This window comes from Stenella coeruleoalba, assembly GCF_951394435.1.
Source record: "Stenella coeruleoalba genome assembly, chromosome: 2".
Taxonomy (NCBI): domain Eukaryota; kingdom Metazoa; phylum Chordata; class Mammalia; order Artiodactyla; family Delphinidae; genus Stenella; species Stenella coeruleoalba.
This window is the reverse complement of record NC_137147.1, coordinates 130,653,739-130,667,239: the sequence shown is the minus strand read 5'-3', so window position 1 is coordinate 130,667,239 and position 13,501 is coordinate 130,653,739. Positions and strand designations below refer to the sequence as shown.

Here is a 13,501-nt window from a genome sequence, read left to right as displayed (position 1 = left end):
CAGAGATCACAAAAGGATCCAAAAGGAATTTAAAATCTCTTCTTCTGTAACCTGAGTCCCCAGGGATAAAAATAAAATGCCACCCGGCACACCTCCCTCATACGTACCAGGCATAAACCAGAGGATGATTCGTACTCTGCATTTAGTGGTTTTGTCTAACCAAAAAGCAAAATACCAGAAAGCACACAAGTGATAGTAATAGCTCTTCCACTTGGCATGCTATTAACACCCCGCAACAGGGCTTCCCTGGTGGCGCAGTGCTTGAGAGTCCGCCTGCCGATGCAGGGGACACAGGTTCGTGCCCCGGTCCAGGAGGATCCCACATGCCGCGGAGCGACTGGGCCCGTGAGCCATGGCCGCTGAGCCTGCGCGTCTGGAGCCTGTGCTATGCAACGGGAGAGGCCACAACAGTGAGAGGGCCGCGTACCACAAAAAAAAAAATACCATGTGACATCTAGCACTGTCATTTATTAATTAATTTATAATATATTTATTTTTGGCTGCACTGGGTCTTTGTTGCTGTGCGTGGGCTTTCTCTAGTTGCGGCGAGCGGGGGTTACTATTTGTTGCGGTGCATGGACTTCTCATTGCGGTGGCTTCTCTTGTTGCAGAGCACGGGCTCTACGTGCCCGGGCTTCAGTGGTTGTGGCTTGTGGGCTCTAGAGTGCCGGCTCAGTACTTGGGGCACACAGGCCTAGCTGCTTTGCAGCATGTGGGATCTTCCCAGACCAGGGCTCGAACCCGTGTCCCCTGCACTGGCAGGCGGATTTCCAACCACTGTGCCACCAGGGAAGTCCCTAGCACTGTCATTTAATAAAGGGACTTTAGTAATAGTCACTCTGCTTTCTCTTCTAACAGAATAACTTGTGCCTGGCTTCACAAGCTGCTTACCACTAGCAGGCCTTAAAGCCCTTTTGGGCGCATGGAAATCATTCTACTCTGAATGTCGTCTCTGGGATCTTGGCCTCTTCAGCAACAAAATTCATTAATTTTGTACTGTAAAGTTATTTTATATTTATTCAAGAAAATAACTGGTTCACCAGAGAGGCTGCTATCCTTTGAAAATGTCACAAATGCTTTCTGGGCTGCCATTATTTGACAAAGTTTCACAATAAAATAACCCCTGGGTACTGGGGAATGGATTACTGATAGGGTGAAATCTGATTGCCAGCTAATCATTGTTTTGCTTTCCTTTGGGGGGAGTACATGTGAAATCACCATATCTGCAGGTACATTTGTCCCAACACGTATAGATTTATACTCTGTACACACACTACATTATAGCAAAATTCTGAATCGTACATTACTATTCATCATCACTATTTTCGAGCCACTGATCCATTTTTTAAAAATGGAATATAATGCAATAGCTAATGTCAATAACTACCCTTAAATTACATGAAGCCTGGCGAAACTCCACAAGGTTAACATGTTAGCAAGGACAATTCGTTACATATACATTCTTTAAAAATGCAAACATTGGGCTTCCCTGGTGGCGCAGTGGTTGAGAGTCTGCCTGCCTGCCGATGCAGGGGACGCGGGTTTGTGCCCCGGTCCGGGAGGATCCCACATGCCGCGGAGCGGCTGGGCCCGTAAGCCATGACCACTGGGCCTGTGCGTCCGGAGCCTGTGCTCTCCAGCGGGAGAGGCCACAACAGTGAGAGGCCCGCGTAACGCACAAAAAAAAAAAAAAAATGCAAACATTAAGAACACAATGGCACACACATGTTTAAAAAAGCACAATTAATCTTACATTTCAAGTATGTAAAATGTATGCAAAAAATATCATTCCAGTGCTGACCACCTGATAGACCTCTGGGATGCTTTGCGTTTTCAGGACACACTTTCAGAAACACCAATCAAGCACAGTCTTTCAGAAACTACTGGCTTAAGCACATCTAATCCTTACTTTGGCAGGGAATTTTTTTAGGGTACCCAACAATTACTTTTAGTAATTTTTCAGGAGGCTTATAAAATTGCACTCAACAGTGCAGATTCTAGAAATTCTACTCTAGTTCTCCATTTATTTACAACAGAGAATCCCAAAAGGTCATTTTGAAGGGTACAACAACTAAAATAAGCTTAAGGAAAAAGAGAGATTGCTTTCACGGAATCTGTATCTCTATACAGAACTCTCCTCTCGGTCCACACCTGAATACCCATTTCCCAAAAAAATTTCAAGTCATTTAGTGAAACCACACATAGTTTCAAAAAAATGTAATCTCACTCATTAATTTTAGTATGAAGAGGAAGGGACACAGAATCACAAAGCTGAAAGCTTTAATTTGAATACTCAGCACCACCAGTTACCTGTTAACCTCCATATGTCACAGTTCTCTAATCTATATGAAATCAACATGCGCAAAACCAAATTCATGATCTTCCCCAAAATGGTCCCCTGATGGTGTTCCCCATCACAGTGAGTGGTCCCAGCATCTGCCTAGTTCCACAACTTAAAAACCTAGGAGTCATCTTTCATACCACCTGCATTGCCAATCCACAAGGAAACTATTGATTTTACCTCCTAAATATTTCTCAAATCCATCCACTTCTTAACAGCTTCATGGCCACCATCCTAGCACATGCTATCTGCATCTCTCATCAGGACAAGGGCAAGCCTACTGCCCTAAGTGGTGTCCATGCAATTTCTTAGCCCCCTCCAATTGGTTCTCTGCACTGATACACAAGTGATCTTTTCAAAACACAAATCTGATATTACACCCTGGCTTAAAATCCTTCTGTAGCATTCCATTAAGATAGACCAAAATCCTTAAGGCCAAACGCTGCCCGGTCTGTCCCCTGTAGCCTCTCCCCTTTGCTCTCTCCAGCTACATGGCCAGTTCAGCTTCTCAAACACACAACACTATTCCCTCCTGTAAGGAGTACTCTTCTTCCCTTCTGAGATGTCCTCCCTCCCCTTCACCTAGCTAACTCCTACTCATCCTTCAAATCTCAACTTCTTCAGGACTCTGTCCTGCCTCCAAAGTCTCCATTAGGTTCCTCTGCAGAGAACCGTGTTCCTTATCTGGGGTGTAATTATACAATCTTGGATGTATCTGATTAAAGTCTGTCTTCCCCACTGTGCTGGAAACGAATGGCAGCAGGTAATGTGTTTTATTCACCATCATAACCCCATCACCCAACAACATACTGGCACATAGTAGATGCTCCATTTATTGAATGAATATATGAATGGGTAAAGGAGTCAGTACCATCTGATGATTCCCATTTATCTGTAATAAGTCAGAATTTCATCATTGGTTGTGAAAGCAACTGTCACAAGAGATACACAATTTTGCTTTTAAGGATTACGAGTCACTAGACAGCTTCTTGCAGTTAGAGAGAACTTGTCTTACTCAGATTTGAATATGAAGAGAGTTAATATAACATACTAGCTAAGAACTCAGGATTTTAAGTCCACAGGTTGGGTTCTATCTAGCCTCTAATACTTACTGTCTGACCTGAAGGCAAGTTACCTAACCTCTTGGCATATTAGTTTTTTCATCAGTAAAACTGGTCTAAAGCAATACCTACCTAATAAGGTTATTGTGAGGATTAAATAAAATTATTCCTATAAATGCCCCCACAGGGTCATTCTTATTAGTCCATATATGATTGCTAAAGTAATGATACCTGACAGACCTCAAAAGGCAAACACACAAAAATATTACCACAAAAGCAATCACTGCCTGCAGAGCTACTGATTTCTACCTAAAACTTCCACGATAGCCCAAGAAAGATCATCTACCTACAGATTAATCTAGACAACAGGACCTTGCAAAAAAAAAGAAGGAAGAACATAACATGTCTGTGGCATCGGGCACTCTCAACACAGTGCAATGACAGTTCAGTGAATAGCTCTCCTCAAGTCTATATCCTTTACAACTAGTAACAATAAGTAGAATACCAACCTACTAACAGCACATAAATCACATATCTCAGAAAAACAAAGAGAACCAAACTGTGAAGCACACTGAAAATAGGACAAGAACAACAATAAAAATAATTAATGGGCAATTCTTCTGAAGTAGTTAAAAATACAAGAGAAAAACTAAATTAAATACGTAAAAAGTGCAAATATATATACTGCCATTAACTCTGAGAAATTTAAATTTGGGTTTTACAAATCCATTTGTAACTCCAAGTATCATTACTCTGATATTGTCTCAGGTTTGAGGAATTAAAAGAATGACTTATCGAAGAAATTTCACTTTTAAGTCACTTACTGAAACCACATATATTTTCAAAGAAATGTAACCTTGATCCTTAATTTTAGTATGATGATTAAGAAACAGCACAAAACCGCAAAGCTGAAAACCATAATTTGAACACTCGGCACCACTAAATAGGTGTTAAATTCCATATGTCCCCATTTTCTTTTCTTTTTAATATTTACTTATTTATTTATTTGGTTGCACTGGGTCTTAGTTGCAGCTTGCGGGCTCCTTAGCTGCGTCCAGTGGGCTCGTTAGATGTGGCATGCAAACTCTTAGTTCTGGCATGCATGTGGAATCTAGTTCCCTGACCAGGGATCGAACCTGGGCCCCTTGTATTGGGAGCGCAAAGTCTTAACCACTGCGCCACCAGGGAATCCCCCCCATTTTCTAATTTACAGAAATAAGGATATCTGTTGGCAAAATGTTGAAAACTGTTAAATGGCAAGAACTCTTCAGTTTGTTATACTTGAGGATTTTTGTGTATGTTTTGAGTTTTTCCACCATAAAACATTAATAAAAAGGATAACTTCTGCTTTGCTGCCTCACTGTTATGCGGAAAAAATGTAAAAGTACTTATCTCACTATGTCAGGTAGTGTCTAAGGTAGTTTAAAACTCTTTTTAAAGTTTGTTCCACTAAATTCGGTAGGTAGCTAAATGGATAAGGATTTTTAAAACCAATTCTAGGAAGATAAGACACAATAGTGTCCTCTACTGGCATTCTTCCACGAAGAATCATGATTTTCTTATCAAAAAGTATTGAAAAAAGTCAGCCAAGGTGTTCTGCAGCTAAATATGAATAATAGTAGTCCTTTGCCAATCTTTAGATAAAGATAAATTAACAGACAACACCTGCTATAATTTTAATTTTTTTCCATAAATTCTTCTTAAATCTTTAGCATCTGCTACAACCTGAATATATTAGAGCCTAACATGTAATACCTAGTTTAGCTCATTCATTCATTCAACAATTGTTGAGTGCCTGCTTCCCATGCCAGCCTCTGTTAGGTGCTAGAGGTAAAGCAGAAAACTCTGGTGCCTGCCTTCCTGGGGACAAGTTTGCATATTTATTTACTTTCATCATATCATAATTATAAACTGTATGGCTATGCCGAGAACACCCCACAATGTGAAGGGCACCCCCTGCATATGTGAACATGGCTGCAGCCCTGAAGTCTAACAAAGAATTTCTCAACCCAACACTATTGACAGTTTGGGCTAGATAGTTCTTTGTTACACGGGGCTGGCTGTCCCATGCACTACAGGATGTTTGGCAGCATCCCTGGCTTCCATCCACTGCATATACCACCCCCTCAATGTGACAACCCCAAACACGGCCAAACATCGCCAAATATCCCCTGGTGGCGGGGAGGGAGGGACGCACAAAACTGCCCCTGGTTGAGAGTCACTGGTCTAACAACAGTAGCTAGTAAGCAGCAGATGTAGAAGTAGAACCCAGATTTGTTTCTGTTCTCAAAATAATATTTAGGGACTTCCCTGGCCATCCAGTGGTTAAGACTTCGCCTTCCAATGCAGGGGGTGCGGGTTCAATCCCTGGTTGGGGAGCTAAGATCCCACTTGCCTCGTGGCCAAAAAACCAAAACATAAAAAACAGAAGCAATGTTGTAACAAATTCAGTAAAGACTTTTAAAATGGTCCACATTTTAAAAAATCTTAAGAAAAGTAATACTTTAGTGACAAAAGTAATGTATGATCATTGTCAAGATTCCAACCAAAAGCACATTAAGAGTAGGAAATCTCCCTCTCCTCCTCATCTCCCTTCCTGCAAGGCTAACCACTGTTAAGTCTGTTGTGTACACATCTTAAAATACACACACACACAGAGGAAGAACAAATGTTTTCTTTTTAACTTCTGCGACTTGCTTCTGTCATTCAATTCTCTAGGTCAATGTACATCCATCCATCTCACTCTTTCTTCATAAGCCGCAAAGCGGTCTGGGTTATGGGTGTATCATAATTTATGTAAGCTTTCACCACTGGTAGGCATTTATACAGTCTTTAGTTTTTGGTTATTTCTAACCATGCTACAGTGGAAAAATGCTGTAGTTAACATCCTTGTACAAGGACTTCTATGACACCAACTCGCAGGAGTAGAACTGCTGAGTCAAGGTATACATGTTGTAAATTTTGCTGGTTACTGCCAATAGCCTTCCCTTTCTCCTTTACAGGTCACCATAGGAAGAAATAAGATAACGTATCTAAAAGGTTTGTAACAGTGACATATATTATATATACTCAATTCATAATTAAGGCATTCCTAGAGTAATCTTTCCCTACAAGTCTGCTTGTATGTTTTTTAAGTTAACAAAAAGTGTCTTGTATACCTTTTTTAAAGATCCTCTCTGCAGCAGTGCTAGGAGGGCTATTTTAAGCAATAGCAAGATAAAAAAGTGAACATAACCAAGCATTTTGTAAACGAGAAGAAATGCATACTATATCCAACATTTTCAATGTGGCAAATAGGTATGCTTACCAGTCATTATTTTAAGTGTTACAGATGAAATGCAGAGGGGTTTTTTTTTCACTCTAGGATTTTCATTGTATTTTCTATTGATTTTTATCACAGAATTATCGGATAAAGTTTCTCTGTAAGTGATACGCTTTAGCAAACCTAATTTAACATCTTGCCCTCTCAGAACACTTGCAGTAAGAAAATGACCTTAGGCAGTGTTAAATTTAGGTCCAGGCAATAGTTTTCAAGAAGAGACAACTTGCACACTTTAAAAGTTTAAGCACCATCAGATTGAATAAATGCAGAGTTCACTATCGTAATTTGACACCTCTCAACAGGCAATAAATATGTATTATGAGCTAATATATTTACAGTGTCATGAACTAAAACACCCAATGGAATATGAAGTTGCCTCAGTTCACTACAGCCTGTGTGACCTTGATTAAGACTCTTGCAGGGCTTCCCTGGAGGCGCAGTGGTTAAGAATCCGCCTGCCAATGCAGGGGACACGGGTTCGAGCTCTGGTCCAGGAAGATCCCACATGCCGCGGAGCAACTAAGCCCGTGCACCACAACTACTGAGCCTGCGCTCTACAGCCCGTGCTCCACAACAAGAGAAGCCACCACACTGAGAAGCCTGTGCACCGCAACGAAGAGTAGCCCCCGCTCGCCGCAACTAGAGAAAGCCCACGCACAGCAACAAAGACCCTAACGCAGCCAAAAATAAATAAGATGAAATAAATAAACTTAAAATATTTAAAAAAAAAGACTCTTGCAAATTTCCTCCTTAGGATTGTCCAAATATGAATGAATAGTGGGGACTGGAAGGAAACATGGAAATGGGAAGACAGCTCTATTTGTTAGGCTGGTGGGATAGTGCTTAGTTTCTATTGGCCTTATCCTGTTTGGGCTATATAGTTCATTGTAAATTCTCTGTTTCCATAGTTACTATCACTGGATCCTCTTAAAAATCCATCCAATTCATATGAATGGGAAACTGTCTACAACCTTGCTACTCAAAGTGTGGTACTCTGACCAGCAGCATCTATATCACTTGGGGCCTTGTGAGAAATGCAGAACCTCAGGTCCCACCTCTGAACCAGTGCCTGCATTATAACAACATCCCCAGAGGATTCCTGTGCACATTAAAGTTTGAGGAGCCCTGGTCCACAAGACTTAGAGCAGTGATTCTCAAGGGTGGGGGAAGAGGGAGACAATTTTGTCCCCAAAAGCCCATTTGACAATATCTGGAGGTATTTTTTTGTGGCTGCTACTGGCATCTCGTGGATAGAGGCCAAGCTTCCTGCCAAACAACCTACAAGGCAAAGGACAATCTCCCATAACGAAGTTCATATTGTCCTTTTTGTCAGAATTCAAATATTCATATTTAATTCCTATTTTTATTGGTAAAAGTCTATATTTTATAATTCTTCTTTAGAAGAAAAGAACATGAGGTCACTGAATTAAACACAGGAGAAATAATATCATCCTTCCCCAAAATGGAAACAGAACATTTAAATTAAAATTTTAGGAACAGAGCAGACTAGTTTTATATTGCCATTATAAAACGATACCTATGCTGTTCTGGAGAGCAGTTTTCTAAAGAAACAAATTGTAAACTTTTTTCCAAAACTATTCCAGTATTTACCAACTCTCATCGTCAAGACATGCTTATTTAATATTAAACTTAAAATTACATCTGAAAGAATTTAATTGTAATTCTTAGGGGAGAAAAATAATGCTTTTAGAAGAAAAACGCTTTGTACTTAAATTACTGTGCTAAAAACTCATATCCTAATTATAAAAATTACTTACTAGATCTAATTTGTAGATTATAGGTTAAAAAAAAACCCTATTCTGAGAAATGACTGAAAACCTTTTTGAAGTTCCATCCATAAGCTACATTTACAAACTCGTTTGAAACGTTTCAGGAGATACACAAATAAAACCCTATCTTCCAGGTGCTTAGTCTAGCTCATAAAGCATACTTAGTATTTGCAAGGAAACAAAAATAATTTTTAATTTCAAATTAAACTGCATGAAAAGTTTATATCCTTACATAAGGCATCCAGATACTCTTTTGGATATAATCATAACAAAAGTAGAGAGGACAGTCGCTATATGTGTATTTCTATTAGCTTCTTAAGATGTTAATGAAAATAACTAAAGGTGAGAAGAAAAAGAATCTTTCATAGCTCTCATTTTCTATAAAATAATTATTTTATTTTCCTTTGAATGAAACAGAACTCAGCCCCTACATATACTAATAATAAAGTTTCAACCATTGAAAATGTCACACAACTACACAGCTAAGAAATATAACTGACTAATGACTATCTAATTTCCATAAATCACTCTTGTAATCATGGTCAGGTCAGTTTAAAAGGCTCGTATTATCTTAATATACTAGGTTAATTATCTATACTTTAATACAGACAAAATTGCCTCCTGAGTATCTTTCACAGCTCTGTAACCTTCCACCAGCCAAATAAGTATGGCTGCCGGCAGACTAGACATTTTCTTTTCCTAGAGATTGGCTCACAGAAAACCACAAAGAAGAGTTATTAAGATCCTGAGATGAATATGAAAACAATAAAATATAAAATTAATTATAGTTGGAAGGACCTGAAATCCATCCACTACCACCTTCTAATTTTAAAAATGGAGAACTAAAGGTTCAGCAAGGTCAAGCAATATGCCCAAGGAAACACAGGAAATTAATGACAGGTCTCCCAATTCCAGACAGTACTTCAGCAGTTTTACACAAAAGCATATTAACAATTAGGAGCAAGTGTGCAATTCCATCATTCTTTCAACATCACTTTGTTCTTCAAATGATCACTTACTAAGAGCATCAGAATCTTGGCATTTTAGAGTCTGAGAGGGAAGCTTTTCATGATCCCTCCTCTTACAGATGAGGAAACTGATATCCAGAGAGATCTTACTGTTCCATTCATTCATCCACAAACATTTACTGGGCTGCTGCAATACGCTAGGTTTTAGAGATACAAAGATACACATAAGATCACAGTTCTTAAGGAGCTCATGTGGGACCAAGAGAAAAAAATATATAAATGTAATCCAACAAGATGGTTATTATAAGAGAGGTATTCACTAAGAAGAGTGGGGGCAGGAAGGAATTAATCAGCTCGGATTGTTTGGATATAACACTGTACACCAAGCAACACCAATAGCTATTTACACCATTTAATCTTGGCTACAATGTTTTATATTAAAACAGATGAAAGAAGTTCCACTTTCACCAAAAGGAGTAGAGACTACTGTTTTCTAGAGTGCCAGGCAGAGTGCCTGGCATTTCACACGTGTTATTTAATCCTGAAAATGACTCAGAGGTAAGCAGTATTATCCCCATTTTTCAAAGAAGGAGGACCGCTGAGACAAGCTTGTCCAAGTCAAGATACACCAGAGTTATAATTTGAACCCAGGTTTGCCTGGCTCCAAAATCACATTCCTTTCTTTCTGTTAAACTATGACTCTCTCTGCACAGGATTTATTTGTTTAAATGATCCTCCACGTTCTTCCTCTACAGTCTTCGTTAAGCAATACACCCTGCAATAAATAATTCTAGTCTTCAAGATTATCACTTCCTAGAATCAGGAATCAGAGTTTAAAAACCTTAAGGAAGGAAAGACAAGAAAAGGTTCTGCTTATACCCAAATAAAGTTTCCTCACTCATAAAATTTGAAATACTGGTGTAGTGAACTTCAGCTTTTACCTCTTGCTTAAAGGAGTCTTACTTTTTCTATGTTTAGATCACACCATAGGTGCTCCATAAGTAGTAGTATTTTTCTTCAAGGTGTTGAGAGGGCAGACTCAAACTTTCTGAAGCTTTGAATTTTAAAAAGAACTAAGCATTTTCTTTTGTTGTTTCTATTCCTGTCCACAACATTTTGAAATAGAGAAGGCTGGGGGAAAGCTCTATTCCAAGATGCTAGGGAGGAATTTAGGATGCAAATGGTTAGCCCTCTGCCCAGCCTTCTACAGCTAACATGTTTCATCTTCGGGCAAAAGGGAAGATTTCAAATGCTAAGGGGCGAGTTGGGGAGGAGGACGGGGCCAAGGGGTAGAAGATCAAATCCTAATCCCTAGTATTAAGTCCAAGGAGCCTTCATAGATGCCTGTGAATAAAGTAACTACGTGGGAAGCCCAGCTGAAACCAAGGAAGGAAAGCCCTGCTGGATAACGACAGCATCTTTTATTGAAAAAGTTGTATCGAAGTACACAGCAGTCTCCAGTGATGCGGGTCGTGGAACAAAATTCAAAGAGGCCTTTTCTCTGCATTTAAATGAACACATCTGAGCACTTAAACTGAAACCTCACCCCAAGCCCCCAGGAGAAAAATATAACCGCCCTCCGTATAACAAGATTTTCGGTGCGGGCCGCAGCCTCGCGGCTCTCCGGGCACCGCCGTGAAGCTGCCCCGGCCTCCCCGCGGTCCCCGCCCGGCGCACCCCGGCGGCCCTGAGCCCCGCCGCCCGCTCCGAGGACGAACCCACGGACCGCCATCCGTCGCCCAGGCTCACCTCCGGGCACGCCGCCTCCCGCGCCCTCCGGACCCCAGCGCCCGGCGACCAGCTGAAATACGAGGAGGAAGTGGAGCGGGCGGTGCCCGAGGCTGAGGACCCTGCGCTCCGACCCCCGCGCAGCCATCGCCCGGGACCCGCGCGGGAATGCAGGGAGCCGCCTCGCGACGGCCGCGTGGGCAACGCGGACTCGAGGGACCGAGCCGGGAGTGTGGGTTGGAGCCAAAGGCTAGCAGCGGCTGCGGAGGGGCTGACCGGCCCCTCAGCTGCAGCTGGGGTAGCCTCCACTGCCCGCCGGATTTGGGCGGGCTCTGGGCGCGAGAAGAGGCTCAGGAAGCCTAGCCCCGCCCAAACCCCCCCCCCGCCCACCTCTTGTTCCGCCCAGCCCCGCCTCGTCGTCTCTGGCCCCGCCCCTCCTACTCATAGCCCCGCCTCCGTTCCGCCCAGTCGTTCCCCAGGCCCGGGTTTTGGCCCCACACTATCCATTCTAGCTCCGCCTTTTTCACACCTGGCCCCTCCTCACCACTCTGGCCCCGCCTTCAGGCCCGACACCTGGCGGGTGAGATGTTGGAGCTCAGAGTCCCAGGAAGGGCAAGGCCAGAGGATGGCATCACAGGCGGGTCCTTAGTCTAACCACAGAGTGACCTTGGGCAAGCCGCTGCATACCTATGATAACTACCATTAATTAATGTCTGCTCCGTGCCCAGCACCAAGAGGGGAGCCAGACAGAGAAACCGCTCTCAGCAGACAGAAAACCAGTAAACATAAATAAAGTTATTGAGTTGTGATGAGAGACGCAAAGGAAACAGGCGGGAGACTGAAACATAGTGGAAGGGCACTTACTCCTAGGCTCCTGGCTGAAGCTCTCTCCACTCAACACTGCTGCCCACTAAATTCCTCCTTGCGAGGTAAATACCAGTCGCAGCTTGCTGCCTCAAAAGGCTGTTATGAGAGCCAAGTGATCCCCAACAGAAGACCAGCGAGGCGACACTGGGCAAGTCACCCTCCCTCTCTGGGCCTATTTCTTCATCCTTAAAAGGATGAGGATAAGCTAGAGGGCTTGGAAGGTCCAGCTCTGACACTCATTCAAGCCATCCACAGAAATGATTTGCAGGTGTCTCAAATGTGGACAACGCCCTCCATGCTGCCATCAGTTAACGTTAGCAAGTATTAGTGACTCCATCTGCCGCTGACACTAGCAACTCCGATGGTGATTGATAATGATTGCTAGAATTCCATCTCAAATCGCACTAGATCATACACTTCATCCCTTCTATTCATAATTGATTAGAAAGCTTCATTTGGCTGAAGAGATTCAGGCAAATCATCTTTAAACTTCAATGACAGTGCGTTTCTCTGATTCTTCACAGAAAGCTTTACGGATTTGACACCTCTATGACTCCTTGTAAGCAGAAATATCACTCCAAGCTCCAGACTCTGAATCTGTTTAAAAACTAAACCTGGTTGCAAAGAATCCAAAGGTGAAAATTAGTTAAGACATTTTTCTAAGTCCACCAGGAAAATGGAAACAATATCCATTGAAACTAGTCTGCTTAAGCTGGACTTAGGGAAAGAAAGGGGCCACAGAAAATGATAACCAGGTTGTCACTAATTACACTTCTACATAGGAAGGAAAGACAGTATTTATTGTCCCTTATTTCTATTTTGCTCTGAAGAATTTATGGGGCATGTAGACACTTATGCAATTCACCCTAACGGTATTTGGAGAAAGTAAAGTGTTATTCTGCTTCTACAGCTAGGGGATTTGAAACTGAGTGGTTGAATAACTGTTGAAGGTCACAGCACCTGTCAGTGGAAAAAATAGAATTAAATGGCTGTTAGCTGAGCCATGGCAAGCATAATTGGGACTCCTAGGTCTCCCCAGAGTGTTATATCAATAACCATGAGAACCGACTTCCCTGGTGGTGTAGTGGTTAGGAATCTGCCTGCCAATGCAGGGGACATGGGTTCGAGCTGTGGTCCAGGAAGATCCCACATGCCATGGAGCAACTAAGCCCATGTGCCACAACTACTGAGGCCGTGTGCCTAGAGCCCGTGCTCCGCAACAGGAGAAGCCACTGCAATAAGAAGCCCGCCCACCACAACGAAGAGTAGCCCCTGCTCACTGCAACTAGAGAAAGCCCGCGCACAGCAATGAAGACCCAACGCAGCCAAAAATAAACAAATAAATAAATAATTTTTAAAAAATGATTAAAGGGGTAAAATTATTTTTAAAAATGACCATGAGAACAAGTTATTTACATAATCTG

General features: G+C 42.0%; 1 protein-coding gene across 1 annotated transcript in view; it reads right to left on the bottom strand.

The window, feature by feature from the left end:
- The window catches only part of CHRNA5 (cholinergic receptor nicotinic alpha 5 subunit), a 60,240-nt gene extending 48,704 nt beyond the window's left edge, over positions 1-11,536 (bottom strand). Inside the window, exon 1 of the mRNA XM_079915155.1 lies at positions 11,232-11,536. Within this exon, the coding sequence (XP_079771281.1) occupies positions 11,232-11,358 (127 nt within the window). The 5' untranslated portion in view covers positions 11,359-11,536. The remainder of the gene's footprint in view (positions 1-11,231) is intronic.
- Between the last annotated feature and the right edge of the window lie 1,965 nt (positions 11,537-13,501).